Source organism: Oncorhynchus mykiss, chromosome 3 (genome assembly GCF_057628025.1).
Source record: "Oncorhynchus mykiss isolate SJ-2025 chromosome 3, ASM5762802v1, whole genome shotgun sequence".
NCBI lineage: Eukaryota > Metazoa > Chordata > Actinopteri > Salmoniformes > Salmonidae > Oncorhynchus > Oncorhynchus mykiss.
The window spans coordinates 89,274,868-89,293,610 of record NC_143024.1 but is presented as its reverse complement, the minus strand read 5'-3'; the positions used below and the strand labels follow the sequence as shown (position 1 = coordinate 89,293,610).

The window sequence follows — 18,743 nt, the reverse complement described above, 5'->3', positions numbered from 1 at the left end:
CGCTCCTAGAATTAGATTAATAAGAATGTCCTTTTGGTATCTGCTACCTGGGTGGAGTTGAGTTGAAAATTCTTGGCTAGGTAACAGACTCTGTTAGTATGTGTAATGTGTAGGTAGATTGTAATGTGTGTGTTTTACCTGCTACCATACAGAGATGGTGACATTTACCACCAGGTGGAGCCCTGGATCAGATTTGACATCCAATAAGTGATTTTTCCACAATCTAAGGATATAACTAGGCATACGGAACACTTCTGTATGACTCTCAGAATTACAATAATATCAGACAAAACCATATCAAACTGTACTGGTTTGTAAATCAACATACGATGTTCTGAATGTATTTTTAAAAGAGAAACTTATACAAGGAGCAATCCCAAAAATACTGTATGTGGAATGTTTGTGAAAGCAAGAACCCTTGAACCAGACTGACAGACTCATAGACGGTCATGTATTGCGTCTATTCAACCACTTTATTATGAAGGGGTATGAGACAGTTTCTGCCCCCCAGCATGCAGTCTGTCTAGACGTGGATCGATAAGTCCCAAGAAACGTCAGAGATCTGCATCTAGTAATGACAAAAATATTAGGCATACATATATATCACGAGTTTCGTCTGTGTTTCCTTCTCTGTTGTTTTTTTTGCGCTGTTTTCAACCAAACAATCTGCTTTCATTTATGTGAAATGTTTATCTTCATAAGGGGCTCCTGAGTGGCGCAGCGGTCTAAGCCACTGCGTGTCAGTGCTAGAGGCGTCACTACAGACTTTGGTTCCATTCCAGGTTGTATCACAACCGGCCGTGATTGGGAGTCCCATAGGACGGCGTACAATTGGCCCAGTGTCATCCGGGTTAGGTCATTGTAAATAAGAATTTGTTCTTAACTGACTTGCCTAGTTTAATAAAGAATAAATATATATATATATATATATATAAAAGAGTGGAGGAATAAAGGAGAAAATGTGATTACATAGTTAATGTTCTTCTAACAGAATGTTCTTTCTTTGTTGTGGTAGAAAAACAACCAATTTACCTTCAGTTAAAATATCATTTTCTTGCCCAACGTTGATACGTTCCATGTTTCTTTGCTATTCCTTGGAAAAATGGTGAATGTACTGTACAGTATATCCAATACATATAATCCACATCTGAATATAAGTTTCAAATAATAATTTGATATTAAAAAATCACCTGATATTGTTGCTTAATAAGTCTTTCCAATGTGTGTTATTCATTAATACAGTTTGTTAAAAAAATATAGTGTTTGAGACTACAGCTTTAGAATGTTCATCAAACAGTACACCGTATTGATTACACCGTATAGCAAGTACACTGTATAGCAAGTACACTGTATAACAAGTACACTATATAGCAAGTACACCGTATAGCAAGTACACTGTATAGCAAGTACACTGTATAGCAAGTACACAATATAGCAAGTACACTGTATAGCAAGTACACTGTATAGCAAGTACACCGTATAGCAAGTACACCGTATAGCAAGTACACCGTATAGCAAGTACACCGTATAGCAAGTACACCGTTTAGCAAGTACACCGTATAGCAAGTACACTGTATAGCAAGTACACCGTATAGCAAGTACACCGTATAGCAAGTACACCGTATAGCAAGTACACCGTATAGCAAGTACACCGTTTAGCAAGTACACCGTATAGCAAGTACACCGTATAGCAAGTACACTGTATAGCAAGTACACCATATAGCAAGTACACCGTATAGCAAGTACACCGTATAGCAAGTACACCGTGTAGCAAGTACACCATATAGCAAGTGCACCGTATAGCAAGTACACCGTATAGCAAGTACACCGTATAGCAAGTACACCATATAGCAAGTACACCGTATAGCAAGTACACCGTATAGCAAGTACACCGTATAGCAAGTACACCGTATAGCAAGCACACCGTATAGCAAGCACACCGTATAGCAAGTACACCGTATAGCAAGTACACCATATAGCAAGTACACCATATAGCAAGTACACCGTATAGCAAGTACACCGTATAGCAAGTACACCATATAGCAAGTACACCGTATAGCAAGTACACCGTATAGCAAGTACACCATATAGCAAGCACACCGTATAGCAAGTACACCGTATAGCAAGTACACCGTATAGCAAGTACACCGTATAGCAAGTACACCGTATAGCAAGTACACCGTATAGCAAGTACACGTATAGCAAGTACACCGTATAGCAAGTACACCGTTTAGCAAGTACACCGTATAGCAAGTACACCGTATAGCAAGTACACCGTATAGCAAGTACACCGTATAGCAAGTACACCTGTATAGCAAGCACACCGTATAGCAAGCACACCGTATAGCAAGTACACCGTATAGCAAGTACACCGTTTAGCAAGTACACCGTATAGCAAGTACACTGTATAGCAAGTACACCGTATAGCAAGTACACCGTATAGCAAGTACACCGTATAGCAAGTACACCGTATAGCAAGTACACCGTTTAGCAAGTACACCGTATAGCAAGTACACCGTATAGCAAGTACACTGTATAGCAAGTACACCATATAGCAAGTACACCGTATAGCAAGTACACCGTATAGCAAGTACACCGTGTAGCAAGTACACCATATAGCAAGTGCACCGTATAGCAAGTACACCGTATAGCAAGTACACCGTATAGCAAGTACACCATATAGCAAGTACACCGTATAGCAAGTACACCGTATAGCAAGTACACCGTATAGCAAGTACACCGTATAGCAAGCACACCGTATAGCAAGCACACCGTATAGCAAGTACACCGTATAGCAAGTACACCATATAGCAAGTACACCATATAGCAAGTACACCGTATAGCAAGTACACCGTATAGCAAGTACACCATATAGCAAGTACACCGTATAGCAAGTACACCGTATAGCAAGTACACCATATAGCAAGCACACCGTATAGCAAGTACACCGTATAGCAAGTACACCGTATAGCAAGTACACCGTATAGCAAGTACACCGTATAGCAAGTACACCGTATAGCAAGTACACGTATAGCAAGTACACCGTATAGCAAGTACACCGTTTAGCAAGTACACCGTATAGCAAGTACACCGTATAGCAAGTACACCGTATAGCAAGTACACCATATAGCAAGTACACCATATAGCAAGTACACCGTATTGATTACACCGTTTAGCAAGTACACCGTATAGCAAGTACACCGTTTAGCAAGTACACCGTATAGCAAGTACACCGTATAGCAAGTACACCGTATAGCAAGTACACCATATAGCAAGTACACCGTATTGATTACACCGTATAGCAAGTACACCGTATTGATTACACCGTATAGCAAGTACACCGTATTGATTACACCATATAGCAAGTACACCGTATTGATTACACCGTATAGCAAGTACACCGTATTGATTACACCATATAGCAAGTACACCGTATTGATTACACCGTATAGCAAGTACACCATATAGCAAGTACACCGTATAGCAAGTACACCATATAGCAAGTACACCGTATTGATTACACCGTATAGCAAGTACACCGTATTGAGTACACCATATAGCAAGTACACCGTATTGATTACACCATATAGCAAGTACACCGTATTGATTACACCGTATAGCAAGTACACCATATAGCAAGTACACCGTATAGCAAGTACACCATATAGCAAGTACACCGTATTGATTACACCGTATAGCAAGTACACCGTATTGATTACACCGTATAGCAAGTACACCGTATTGATTACACCGTATAGCAAGTACACCGTATTGATTACACCGTATAGAAAGTACACCGTATTGAGTACACCATATAGCAAGTACACTGTATAGCAATTTATTTGTTTCCTTCTTTTGAAAAGCATCTTACTGTATGACTATTTGAACACCATCGTTGCTTCATAATGGCCTCAGGGCGTTCCGACTGCTGATAACCCCGTTCTGTGTCAGATTGCGTGCAAATCCACTGTTCTCTCAATGCTCTGAAATGACTAAATGTTCATGCAATAAAATAAATAGGATTTCTTGAACCGTGTTTTCAGTGACTTAGATAACTTCTTAATCAGTCGGCATGGTTAGAATCTCTTTCTATTCCTCTCTATTGGGATTGTCTCCGGTACCCTATCACCGAAACAACCGCCAACCTCGGTGAAGCCACAAGCCAATACTTTGTCCAAGATTAAAGGCCAGATTTAATATATTCCATCCTGCCTTAGCTGTCTTTATGCATTAGTTTGGAATACACAGCTACAGTCCAACATAGAAACATCTTATTCTGAAAACTAGGTATGCCTAAATACTGCACCTGCTATTTCACCCTGTGTACTTTTATTTAAACAGATAAGTGTATGTTAATACCACTGTGTAAATACCTCGTTTTTCAGCTTGTATAATGTTATTTAAACAGATAAGTGTATGTTAATACCACTGTGTAAATACCTCGTTTTTCAGCTTGTATAATGTTATTTAAACAGATAAGTGTATGTTAATACCACTGTGTAAATACCTCGTTTTTCAGCTTGTATAATGTTATTTAAACAGATAAGTGTATGTTAATACCACTGTGTAAATACCTCGTTTTTCAGCTTGTATAATGTTATTTAAACAGATAAGTGTATGTTAATACCACTGTGTAAATACCTCGTTTTTCAGCTTGTATAATGTTATTTAAACAGATAAGTGTATGTTAATACCACTGTGTAAATACCTCGTTTTTCAGCTTGTATAATGTTATTTAAACAGATAAGTGTATGTTAATACCACTGTGTGAATACCTCGTTTTTCAGCTTGTATAATGTTATTTAAACAGATAAGTGTATGTTAATACCACTGTGTAAATACCTCGTTTTTCAGCTTGTATAATGTTATTTAAACAGATAAGTGTATGTTAATACCACTGTGTAAATACCTCGTTTTTCAGCTTGTATAATGTTATTTAAACAGATAAGTGTATGTTAATACCACTGTGTAAATACCTCGTTTTTCAGCTTGTATAATGTTATTTAAACAGATAAGTGTATGTTAATACCACTGTGTGAATACCTCGTTTTTCAGCTTGTATAATGTTATTTAAACAGATAAGTGTATGTTAATACCACTGTGTGAATACCTCGTTTTTCAGCTTGTATAATGTTATTTAAACAGATAAGTGTATGTTAATACCACTGTGTAAATACCTCGTTTTTCAGCTTGTATAATGTTATTTAAACAGATAAGTGTATGTTAATACCACTGTGTAAATACCTCGTTTTTCAGCTTGTATAATGTTATTTAAACAGATAAGTGTATGTTAATACCACTGTGTAAATACCTCGTTTTTCAGCTTGTATAATGTTATTTAAACAGATAAGTGTATGTTAATACCACTGTGTAAATACCACAAATGCACATTTGATCAAATTGACCAGCAAAACCTTTTCACAGTCTTTAAATATATATATTTTTGTAAATAAATTATTTACAGACGTCTCCAATCAACATAATTCTAGCTGGACTGTGTTCGTGCACTCGGGCTCTGTCATGATCCATGTCACGAGGGTGTCTGCTGGTGAGGTCACAGTGAGTTCAGATAATTTTTTTTGTTGTCTATTACTAGTTGAAAGGATCGGGGTCCAGTGGGGTCTTACTGGAGGATAAAGAGAGATGTCAGAAGGAATCTCATCACAGCTTCATCGTTGTTGTACGGTGCTGAAGTGGTCTGTAGATTAATAGTGATATACAGCCACCTAACACTTCACGACACCTTATAAATCGGTGAAATGAATCTAAGCCACAAAATATCAAGTGGTTTTCTTTTGTTTTGCCTACAGAGTGTGTGTCTGAATTAAATGAAAATTAGTTAAGATTAGGTAACAGACAAATAAAAGCATTATCATTACAATTCACACTTTATTTATGTAATTTTATTACATTTTTTTAACAAGGAATGTGTGACAATAATGATGCATTGGAAAAAGTCAAATTGCTCAAATACCAAAGGTACTGGCATGTGAGCATACCGAGCCAATAGGTGAGAAGAAAACAGTAAGGTATTTACAGAGATTGCACATGTTGTTTCTAATTACAATTAAGACATTATTTCTGTATTGAAATGTCACTTCAAATGGCTTTTCTTTAGAAGTTTTCAACATGAATCAACGTTTTTCACATCGCCGTGCCTTTTTTTTGACAAAGAGATGAAGAATTGTGTCTTTGTGATTTTGTCAATTAATAGTCCAGTTGTCAGTGCATTAGAAGTGCTGTGATTTTAGAATTGTAAAAGAGGCAGATTAACTATTAAAATGAACTCTTAACATGTTTATTTTCACAAACATCATCCTAATACATAAGAAAAATCATGGAGAGGATCTTGTATGAAACAGAAGATTGTAGATGAATATTCCTGTTATAACTGCTCTGTAATCAGAGGAACGGATGTCATGATGATGTAATGATGATGTCATGATGATGTCATGATGACATGTCAAAATAAACAGGTTACATGTAAAACATTTAGCAACATGCTGCTAACGACTGATACATGGACAAAGGTCAACAATCTACTGTATGTGTACTGTATGAAATAAACTCATTTCAGGGCTTTTCATTTTGTTTTATTTAACTAGGCAATGACGGCCTGCCCGGGGAACAGAGGATTATCTGCCTTGTTCAGGGGCAGAACAACAGAAAGACGTATTACCTTGTCAGCTCAGGGATTCGAACTAGCAACCTTTTGGTTACTGGCCCAACGCTCTAACCACTGCCTGCTAAGCACATCCCAAAACCAACAAGCATAAATATAGCAGTGAATATTAATGTGTTAAAGCAAGAAATAAAATCTGCAATATTTTTTTTAACACAATAAATGGTTTCCATAAATAATTTTTAAAAAACAATGTATTTGCTTCTATAAGAGAATGATTGGAGACTGATCTGGCACCATGGCTTTGTTCTGCTTTATACAGCATGGATGGTGTGACACAAAGGCAGCCAGGTGAGGCTGAAGTGGGTCTGTTCTGCTCCCTTTGTGTTGCATTAGCTGGCCTGTTAATCCTGGCAGTCTGTCCCCTCGAGGTGGTCTGGGATGGGCAGCCCCGTGAGAACAGTCAGACACTTGTTCCACACGTTGAACACGGGACACACTGGCTGAGCGAAGGTGATGTCGAACGTGTACAGGTGCTGTGAGCCGGCGCCATCGTAGAAGGCCAGGGAACCGGCGTCGTAGTCCAACAACACCCCCACGCGGCGCAGGTGGGGGGACGGCTCGATGGGCATCTCCTTGCTGTTGTGACGTACTACCCAGGAGTTGTTGCATCGAGATAATACCCACGAGGCCGAGTTCTTGCCGATCCACTCGTGTTTCGGTGCTGACTTGTAAGCAACGCCCACAGCAAACCTGATGAAGATAGAAAAATAGCATGTTAATGGCTCATTCTCTAGTTGAGGTCCAATAGCACCTGTGGGAAATGACAGGACTCCTAGCGTCCTAGAGATTTTTAGATTTCAAGATTCTAGTCTAACAGAGACTGTGATTGGATTTCCCAATGTGAATCTCACACACCTTTGTCTCTCCATATGTTCTGGTCTGAGGTATCTGAGGCACGACTGGTCCATATTCTTACCATGTGCTCCCTCCTATCAAGGCCTCCCAGTAGTGGCGCCCGCTGTCGATGTACACATTCCCAGTGACGCCGTAGCTGCCCTGGCTGGTGAAGCGGTCCTGATTGTGGCTCTTCTTGGACGACGTCTCGTCTCGCTCCACCGTCAGGTTGTCGTGGGAGACCTTCAGCTTCTTGTGAGCAGACTTTGGGTCCAACTTGAACGGCTGACCTGTAAATGGACCATAGATTAATTAAGAAATAAGGCCTGGGGGGGGGGTGTGTGATATATGGCCAATATACCACGGCTAAGGGCTGTTCTTAAGCACGACGCAACGCGGAGTGCCTGGACACAGCCCTTAGCCGTGGTATATTGGCCATATACCACAAACCCCCGAGGTGCCATATTGCTATTATAAACTGGTTACCAACGTAATTAGAGCAGTAAAAATACATGTTTTGTCATACCCGTGGTATACGATCTGATATACCACGGCTGTCAGTCAATCAGCATTCAGGGCTCGAACCACCCAGTTTATAATTTAACAGTAAACAATAGTAAATACGCTCGTAAATATCTCCATATGTCAATATCTCCTAAGAAGGTTTAATGACGTCAGCACGGTACAGCTATTGGAAACTCATACTGTTGGTCTTGAGCTTCCCAGGCACACTGCTGCGACTCCCTGCCTGGTTGATAGCTTTGACCATGAAGATGTACTTGGTGCCACACTGGAGTCCATGCACTGTGTAGTGGTTCTGCTTGATGTTGGGCACAATCATCCAACTGTCAGCCGAGTTACACAAACCTAGAGCACAGACAAAGTCGAGTCAGTTAAATAACAGGAGCTACAACCACTGGATTGTAACACAACACACAAATGTAACAGACATTCGTTGACATAACAACACCTTCAATTATTACTTTGTTGTCATCAAATCAAGATTGTGGTAATTCTAGCATCTGTATTGTCATAACCTCTCACGGCTGTTATTTCTCTGCGTGACCCGTCGTACACAATAACATTGTCCGCTCACTGTAGTATGAACAGGCCCTGGGGCAGAAGAGGAACAATTTCTTGCAACCCTTGCTAGGGTGATCTGTTCCAACAGTCTGCCACTTACATGAGCCGCAGGGAAACACAAATCTCCATCTGGATTGGAATCCAGTCTGACTCAGCCTATATACTCTGGCCTGGATCAGTCTCTAGCAGAGATACACAGCAGAGATCTCTGATATCTTATTATCGTCTTATTATCCAATGAAAGGAAAGCATGGTTGTTGCCGCCCTTCTGAAATTAAAAAATGCTTTATTTGATCGGCCCAAAGCTTTTCACAGCAGGAGCCACTCAGATAGTCAGATAGCCACTCAGATAGTCAGATAGCCACTCAGATAGTCAGATAGCCACTCAGATAGTCAGATGGCCACTCAGATAGTCAGATAGCCACTCAGACAGTCAGATAGCCACTCAGATAGTCAGATAGCCACTCAGATAGTCAGATGGCCACTCAGATAGTCAGATGGCCACTCAGATAGTCAGATGGCCACTCAGATAGTCAGATGGCCACTCAGATAGTCAGATAGCCACTCAGATAGTCAGATAGCCACTCAGATAGTCAGATAGCCACTCAGATAGTCAGATAGCCACTCAGATAGTCAGATGGCTGCTCAGATAGTCAGATGGCCACTCAGATAGTCAGATGGCCACTCAGATAGTCAGATAGCCACTCAGATAGTCAGATGGCCACTCAGATAGTCAGATAGCCACTCAGATAGTCAGATGGCCACTCAGATAGTCAGATAGCCACTCAGATAGTCAAATAGCCACTCAGACCTTTCATGATTGAACAGTTTATACCACAACAGGCACGCTGTACACAGCGAACTGTACTGAGGAGATCTAGGACATGCGTACGTACTGACGACATTGGCTTGTCCAGTGAAGATGGCATACTGCAGCTCATAGGAGACCACGCAGAACTCGTCATCTGATGTCCAGTGAGCTGTGATGGTGTCATACGATGCCGTACATAATTCCTCCCGGATTATTGGGGGATTTGGTGCTGAAAATAGAAACATTTAGTTATTTTTCTTCACGTCTCTGGTGTTTGTCATTTATTTAGGACAACAATGATGAACAGTAGGCACTACTCACTACAGTACATTGGATTTACAAAAAAAAAGTATATATATATTATTTTTGGACCAAAAGGGGTTGGATATTTGGGTTGGTAGATAAATTCTAGTTTACTCTTGCAAGGGGCTGTGACTTCATTGGCCAGTACAAAGTTGTAAATGAGAACTTGTTTTCAACTGGCCTACCTGGTTAAATACATTTTTTAAATTTTTTTTATATAAATAAAAATTGTGCCATGTGATTCATTTGGTTAAGTTACTGGACGTATAGTTAGTTACATGGAGTACAGAAGACATCCTGTGGAGAATTACCCAAAAGCCAGAACAATTTAAATCCAATTAATTCAACTGTAAACAAACCCCGAACTGTTAGTTTACACCTGTAGTTTACCAAGCATGTGACAAAAACAATTTGAGAAGCTACAGTGTAGATGTTTTTATATTTGACTGCTGGAGAAAATAGATAAACAGAGAAATTGCACTGTGCCAGAATGTCTCATTTCAGATAGACCTGAGTTATAGATATGTTCTCAATTTATTTCTGACTGAAAAGATGGGAAAAGGTGGATAACAGGTGGAATTGTGTTCACCTGTGAGGTAATCCAAGCCTTCCAGCATTTTCTTTTCCCTTGTAAAGTCCAACGCAAACGTATCAAAGGTGTCATTCAGGTTGATCTCTGGTATCAGGATCTGAGAGGATGCTGTCGCCATGGACACTCTAAAACACAACGATATATATCGTGACACACATGACATTTCTCTCGTTACAACCTGGGACTTTGTCAGTTGAGACTGTTTGAAGCATTATCACAACAACCACTTGATAGCTCACCTCTCGCAGATGCTTTTGGCTGTCTGCAGGAAGCGGGCGTGGTCTCCCTCCCTCAGGGTGTGATCTGCCTGAGTGATGAGGGATGACGATCTCTCGATGATCTGCTTGCAGGTGGCGATCTGCTGGGCTAGTTTTCTCAGACGCATAGCCTGAGAGGAAACCATGGATTATTCAATACCCCGGTGCAGGGACAGACCAATAGACTGCAGCTACTGCGGCTTCAGAAACGTCTGTACTACAGCATGTTCAATTGAGTTGACAGTTCTTTATTCAAAAGGTCACAATCGAGAGGTCATTCAATTGTACATAATCATGTCACCATTTTTCTCGAATTCAAAAAACATGCTTTGCGTGTTTTTATCTAATAAAATTTGCTTCGACCATCATGATTAGCCAAGCAGCCAAGTGATCAACTTTGAAGATGGAATGAGGAGTATCTACATTATCCAAAACATCACCATGGTAACAGAACATGCCTGCTTACCCCCTCTGTCCATTGTCAGGGAGCAGAGAGGAGAGAGGGGATAAGTGAGAGGAGAGAGCAGAGAGGAGAGAGGGGATAGGTGAGAGGAGAGAGGAGAGGAGATGAGAGAGGGGAGAGCAGGAAGCAGAGCGCAGAGAGGGGATAGGTGAGAGGAGAGAGCAGAGAGGAGAGAGGAGAGAGCAGGAAGCAGAGAAGAGAGAGCAGGGGGCAGAGAGGAGAGAGAAGAGGAGATGAGAGAGGGGAGAGGAGAGAGGGGATAGGTGAGAGGAGAGAGGAGAGGAGATGAGAGAGGGGAGAGCAGGAAGCAGAGAGCAGAGAGGGGATAGGTGAGAGGAGAGAGCAGAGAGGAGAGAGGAGAGAGCAGGAAGCAGAGAAGAGAGAGCAGGGGGCAGAGAGGAGAGAGAAGAGGAGATGAGAGAGGGGAGAGGAGAGAGCAGGTAGCAGAGAGGAGAGAACAGGAAGCAGAGAGGAGAGAGCAGAGGAGAGAGCAGGGAGCAGGGAGCAGAGAGGGGAGAGGAGAGAGAGGAGAGAGCAGGCAGCAGAGAGGAGAGAGCAGGAAGCAGAGAGGAGAGGGCAGAGGAGAGAGCAGGGAGCAGAGAGGGGAGAGCAGAGGAGAGAGCAGAGAGGGGAGAGCAGAGGAGAGAGCAGGGAGCAGAGAGGGGAGAGCAGAGAGGGGAGAGCAGAGGAGAGAGCAGGGAGCAGAGAGGGGAGAGCAGAGAGGGGAGAGCAGAGAGCAGAGAGGGGAGAGGGGAGAGCAGAGGAGAGAGCAGGGGAGAGCAGAGGAGAGAGCAGAGGAGAGATCAGGGAAAAGAGAGGAGAGAGCAGAAAGGAGAGAGCAGGAAGGAGAGAGCAGAGAGGAGAGTGCAGAGAGGGGAGAGCAGAGAGGGGAGAGCAGAGGAGAGAGCAAGGGAGAGCAGAGGAGAGAGCAGAGGAGAGAGCAGAGAGGAGAGAGTAAAGAGGAGAGAGCAGAGAGGGGAGAACAGAGAGCAGGGAGCAGAGAGCAGAGAGCAGCCTCCTGACTTTGAAACGAGGCACGGGGCGAGGAAGGAAGCAGTGTTCCTCAGAGGGGCCAGATCACAGGAAACAGGTCTGATGTGGCTCTGACACTGAACATGGTACAGCATGCAGAGAGGAGAGAGGAGAGAGGGGATAGGTGAGAGGAGAGAGGAGAGGAGATGAGAGAGGGGAGAGCAGGAAGCAGAGAGCAGAGAGGGGATAGGTGAGAGGAGAGAGCAGAGAGGAGAGAGGGGATAGGTGAGAGGAGAGAGGAGAGGAGATGAGAGAGGGGAGAGCAGGAAGCAGAGAGCAGAGAGGGGATAGGTGAGAGGAGAGAGCAGAGAGGAGAGAGGAGAGAGCAGGAAGCAGAGAAGAGAGAGCAGGGGGTAGAGAGGAGAGAGAAGAGGAGATGAGAGAGGGGAGAGGAGAGAGCAGGTAGCAGAGAGGAGAGAGCAGGAAGCAGAGAGGAGAGAGCAGAGGAGAGAGCAGGGAGCAGGGAGCAGAGAGGGGAGAGGAGAGAGAGGAGAGAGGGGAGACGAGAGAGCAGGCAGCAGAGAGGAGAGAGCAGGAAGAAGAGAGGAGAGAGCAGGAAGCAGAGAGGAGAGAACAGGAAGCAGAGAGGAGAGAGCAGGAAGAAGAGAGGAGAGAGCAGGAAGCAGAGAGGAGAGGGCAGAGGAGAGAGCAGGGAGCAGAGAGGGGAGAGCAGAGGAGAGAGCAGAGAGGGGAGAGCAGAGAGGGGAGAGCAGAGGAGAGAGCAGAGAGGGGAGAGCAGAGGAGAGAGCAGGGAGCAGAGAGGGGAGAGCAGAGAGGGGAGAGCAGAGGAGAGAGCAGGGAGCAGAGAGGGGAGAGCAGAGAGGGGAGAGCAGAGAGCAGAGAGGGGAGAGGGGAGAGCAGAGGAGAGAGCAGGGGAGAGCAGAGGAGAGAGCAGAGGAGAGATCAGGCAAAAGAGAGGAGAGAGCAGAAAGGAGAGAGCAGGAAGGAGAGAGCAGAGAGGAGAGTGCAGAGAGGGGAGAGCAGAGAGGGGAGAGCAGAGGAGAGAGCAAGGGAGAGCAGGGGAGAGCAGAGGAGAGAGCAGAGGAGAGAGCAGAGAGGAGAGAGTAAAGAGGAGAGAGCAGAGAGGGGAGAACAGAGAGCAGGGAGCAGAGAGCAGAGAGCAGCCTCCTGACTTTGAAACGAGGCACGGGGCGAGGAAGGAAGCAGTGTTCCTCAGAGGGGCCAGATCACAGGAAACAGGTCTGATGTGGCTCTGACACTGAACATGGTACAGCATGCCAGCGGCATCCCCCCCCCAGAGCACTCTCTAATGACACTTAATGGGGGGAAAGGAAGGGAAACCACTCAAGGAGCAGAGTGGATTTGTTTCAGATGCATAAATACTGTGCAATGTCTCCTCCATTACTACCAGTGAGCTGGCATACTACAGAATACAATACTGTATAGCACACACAAAACAAAGCTACTCTAGTTAGAGCAGTCACATAGCGATGACCTGACAACACTGATTTTCATCAAATAGGCATTCCAGAGTAAATTATGTTCATCATACATTCCATTAAAGAAGCAAGCAGACTTATGTTTGCCTCTTGAGGTACACTGCAGTGGCACTGGGGCTCCCGAGTGGCGCAGCGGTCTGAGGCACTGCATCTCACTGCTAGAGGCGACACTACAGACCCTGGTTCCATTCCAGGCTGTATCACAACCGACTGTGATTGGGAGTCCCATAGGGCGGCGAGCAACTGGCCCAGCGTTGTCCGGGTTAGGGTTGGGACGGGGTAGGTACTCCATTGTAAATTGTTCTTAACTGATTTGACTCGTTAAATAAAAGGTTAAGTAAAGGGTAAATAAAATAACATAGTCAGTGAAACAACAACACCTTTACAGAGGGTTAGTAACCAAAAGGTTGCTGGATCGAATCCCCCAAGCTGACAAGGTAAAAATCTGTCCTTCTACAGTTAACCCAAGACGTGGATGTCGGTTAAGGCAGCCCCCCCCCCCCCCCAACAAGGTGGAATCAGAGCGTTGCCATCAATCACAACAAGGTGGAATCAGAACATTGCCCTCAGTCACAACAAGGTGGAATCAGAACGTTGCCATCAGTCACAACAAGGTGGAATCAGAACATTGCCATCAGTCACAACAAGTTGGAATCAGAACGTTGCCATCAGTCACAACAAGGTGGAATCAGAACATTGCCATCAGTCACAACAAGGTGGAATCAGAACATTGCCATCAGTCACAACAAGGTGGAATCAGAACGTTACCATCAGTCACAACAAGGTGGAATCAGAACATTGCCATCAGTCACAACAAGGTGGAATCAGAACGTTGCCCTCAGTCACAACAAGGTGGAATCAGAACATTGCCCTCAGTCACAACAAGGTGGAATCAGAACATTGCCCTCAGTCACAACAAGGTGGAATCAGAACGTTGCCATCAGTCACAACAAGGTGGAATCAGAACATTGCCCTCAGTCACAACAAGGTGGAATCAGAACATTGCCCTCAGTCACAACAAGGTGGAATCAGAACGTTGCCATCAGTCACAACAAGGTGGAATCAGAACATTGCCCTCAGTCACAACAGGGTGGAATCAGAACATTGCCCTCAGTCACAACAAGGTGGAATCAGAACATTGCCCTCAGTCACAACAGGGTGGAATCAGAACATTGCCCTCAGTCACAACAAGGTGGAATCAGAACATTGCCCTCAGTCACAACAAGGTGGAATCAGAACATTGCCATCAGTCACAACAAGGTGGAATCAGAACATTGCCTTGTGACTGATTACATTGTCACTGTAATGTAGTGAGGTGTTTTTGCCATAAGGGCTGCAATGTCTACTTGCACGTTTTGACTTGTAGCTGTTGTTGACAGTTGCAAACGTCTATAGGGGAGGGGAGGAGGAGGGCAGTATGGAGTATTACCTTTCCCTCGTTTATCTTGGTGGCTATGATCTGTCTTCTCTGCTGTACCACGTCCATCAGGAGGTCACACTCTTCCAGGAGCTTGTTCTCTTGTCTTGATGCATTCCCCTTGGAAACAGATCAGGACAGCGATATCTAATACTTTATGTTTGGCATTGACAGGATAAAACATAGCATTTTACAGACATTTGTATTTTTATTTTTAAATTTAAAACTTTGTTTTATTTATTTAACCTTTATTTAACTAGGCAAGTCAGTTAATTAAGAACAAATTCTTATTTGCAATGACGTCCTATCCTGGCCTAACCCGGGCGACGCTGGGTCAATTGTGCTCCGCCCTATGGGACTCCCAGTCACGGCCGGTTGTTATACAGACAGGAATTGTTGTAGCCCTTTCCTGCAGTCAAATTACCACAATGCACTCTGGTGGCTTCATGGGTAGAATGTCATGAAACCTTCTTTTTTTTTCTCCCATAAAATCTGGTGTTTCTATGTCAAATGTTTTTTTCTTATTTTAGAAGTATTCTGTGATGTATATAAAGTGTAATATTGGGATGCAAACTCAACATGTAATACATTTCAACCCTATATCTGACATGGTACAGGGCTCTCATTTTCTTAAGTCCATAACCAGGTGTGTGAGATGTTGACTTTTGTTTCAAAGTAGATTTGTTTAAGACTACCAAGAAACACCCTGGGTGACCCTGAGTTAGGCCACAGGAGTACAATTTATTAGAGAATGCTCATAGACTGTAACAAAGCCCCCCTTGCTCATATATAACCTGAGGCAGTAGGCTATCTATTATTTCCCAGGATAGATCTACGCAGCCATAGAGATCCTATTAAATGACATTTCTAGTATGTCATTCTATGTACAAACCGCTGTCACCATACACAGGGTAGCATAGTGCCACAGGTGAGAGTCAGCTGAGCCTAGTCATTGCAACAATTATTTTTGCTTTCCCACATACAGCCAGAGCTGCTGCTGGCCCACTCTCTCCTACATCTCTCTCCTACATCTCTCTCCTACATCTCTCTCCTACATATCTCTCCTACATCTCTCTCTCCTACATCTCTCTCCTACATCTCTCTCCTAAATCTCTCTTTCATCTCTCTCCTTTCTCTCACCTACATCTCTCTCCTACATCTCTCTCTCCTACTTCTCTCTCTCCTACATCTCTCTCTCCTACATCTCTTTCTCCTACATCTCTCTCCTAAATCTCTCTCCTACATCTCTCTCCTAAATCTCTCTCCTTCATCTCTCTCCTTCATCTCTCTCCTACATCTCTCTCCTACATCTCTCTCCTACACCCCAAAGATTTTTTGAACAAAATAATTTTTTTAACCAAAGATATTTTTAACCAAAGATTTTTTAACCGAAAACTTTTTTAAAACCCCAAAGATTTTGTAAACCAAATATTTTTCTATCTACTGTATGTCAGCAACTACTGTAAAATGTGTCTTATCTGACACCTAATATTTACAATACAAGTAAGAAATAAAAAAGTTTAACCTGTCAAACAATAGAAATGCCACTGAAACTGAGAGCTGTATCAAATAGCCTGATACGGAAACAGATAAACATCCTTACTTACCTCCACATGTTGGCAGATCTGGATCAACTTGCCCATCAGAGTTTCCAACTCGTTGTTCCTCTTAATCAGATTGCTGAGGTTGGAGTCCAAGGTTTGCTGTGGGGGAAAAAAAGAATAGAACAAATATGAACAACAGAAAGAGTCTGTAGCTGAAAATATTCCGCTAGCAAAATGTAAACGTTTAACTAAATGTGGAAAGAAGGGGAGGAAAAATCATAATCACAATCATGGCTGTGCACTGGAAAAGGACGATACACTAACAGACAGTCCCTTCATAGGGTCTGGTTGTGTCCCATTTGGTCTCTCTCTGTCTGTCTGTCTGTCTGTCTGTCTGTCTGTCTGTCTGTCTGTCTGTCTGTCTGTCTGTCTGTCTGTCTGTCTGTCAGTCAGTCACCTCTGAGCTAGCCCCAGTGCCAGAGCTCCCATCATCCAGCCTGCTCACTGAGCTGCCAAAGCTGAGAGGGACAAGCAGAGCGTCTGCCAGAGATGTATCCTAGGGCTCAATTATTTCTTGGTATTTTATTACAGATCCCCATTAGCGGCTGCCAAGGCAGCATCTACTCTTCCTGGGGTCCAAAACAAGATTAAGGCAATTACATACGAAACATAACAGAGACATTATTACACCACTACTTTACCATTATATATCTACAATACAATACATTATTACACCACGACTCTACCACTATATATCTACAATACATTATTACACCATGACTCTACCACTATATATCTACAATACATTATTACACCACTACTCTACCACTATATATCTACAATACAATACATTATTACACCACTACTCTACCACTACATATCTACAATACAACACATTATTACACCACTACTCTACCACTACATATCTACAATACAACACATTATTACACCACTTCTCTACCACTATATATCTACAATACAACACATTATTACACCACTATATATCTACAATACAACACATTATTACACCACTACTCTACCACTACATATCTACAATACAATACATTATTACACCACTACTCTACCACTATATATCTACAATACAACACATTATTACACCACTATATATCTACAATACAATACATTATTACACCACTACTCTACCATTATATATCTACAATACAACACATTATTACACCACTACTCTACCACTACATATCTACAATACAACACATTATTACACCAATATATATCTACAATACAACACATTATTACACCACTAGTCTACCACTATATATCTACAATACAACACATTATTACACCAATATATATCTACAATACAACACATTATTACACCACTAGCCTACCACTATATATCTACAATACATTATTACACCACTACTCTACCACTATATATCTACAATACAACACATTATTACACCACTAGTCTACCACTATATATCTACAATACAATACATTATTACACCACTATATATCTACAATACAACACATTATTACACCACTACTCTACCACTATATATCTACAATACAACACATTATTACACCAATACTCTACCACTACATATCTACAATACAACACATTATTACACCACTACTCTACCACTACATATCTACAATACAACACATTATTACAACACTACTCTACCACTACATATCTACAATACATTATTACACCACTACTCTACCACTATATATCTACAATACATTATTACACCACTACTCTACCACTATATATCTACAATACATTATTACACCACTAGTCTACCACTATATATCTACAATACATTATTACACCACTACTCTACCACTACATATCTACAATACAACACATTATTACACCACTAGTCTACCACTATATATCTACAATACATTATTACACCACTACTCTACCACTATATATCTATAATACAATACATTATTACACCATTATATATCTACAATACAACACATTATTACACCATTATATATCTACAATACAATACATTATTACACCACTACTCTACCACTATATATCTACAATACAACACATTATTACACCACTACTCTACCACTATATATCTACAATACAACACATTATTACACCACTATATATCTACAATACAATACATTATTACACCACTACTCTACCACTATATATCTACAATACAATACATTATTACACCACTATATATCTACAATACAATACATTATTACACCACTACTCTACCACTATATATCTACAATACAATACATTATTACACC

General features: G+C 42.1%; 1 protein-coding gene across 8 annotated transcripts in view; it reads right to left on the bottom strand.

Moving 5' to 3' along the window:
• Window positions 1–5,869: 5,869 nt before the first annotated feature.
• The window catches only part of LOC110520618 (E3 ubiquitin-protein ligase MID1), a 76,561-nt gene continuing 63,687 nt past the window's right edge, over window positions 5,870–18,743 (bottom strand). For all 8 annotated transcript variants that reach the window (XM_090230440.1, XM_090230438.1, XM_090230442.1 and 5 more), the window contains 8 exons: window positions 16,545–16,640; window positions 14,950–15,057; window positions 10,548–10,696; window positions 10,306–10,433; window positions 9,499–9,642; window positions 8,225–8,386; window positions 7,602–7,809; window positions 5,870–7,375 (listed from right to left, as the gene is read on the bottom strand). In XM_090230440.1, coding sequence (XP_090086566.1) covers window positions 7,027–7,375; window positions 7,602–7,809; window positions 8,225–8,386; window positions 9,499–9,642; window positions 10,306–10,433; window positions 10,548–10,696; window positions 14,950–15,057; window positions 16,545–16,640 — 1,344 coding nt within the window. In that variant the 3' untranslated portion in view covers window positions 5,870–7,026. The remainder of the gene's footprint in view (window positions 7,376–7,601; window positions 7,810–8,224; window positions 8,387–9,498; window positions 9,643–10,305; window positions 10,434–10,547; window positions 10,697–14,949; window positions 15,058–16,544; window positions 16,641–18,743) is intronic.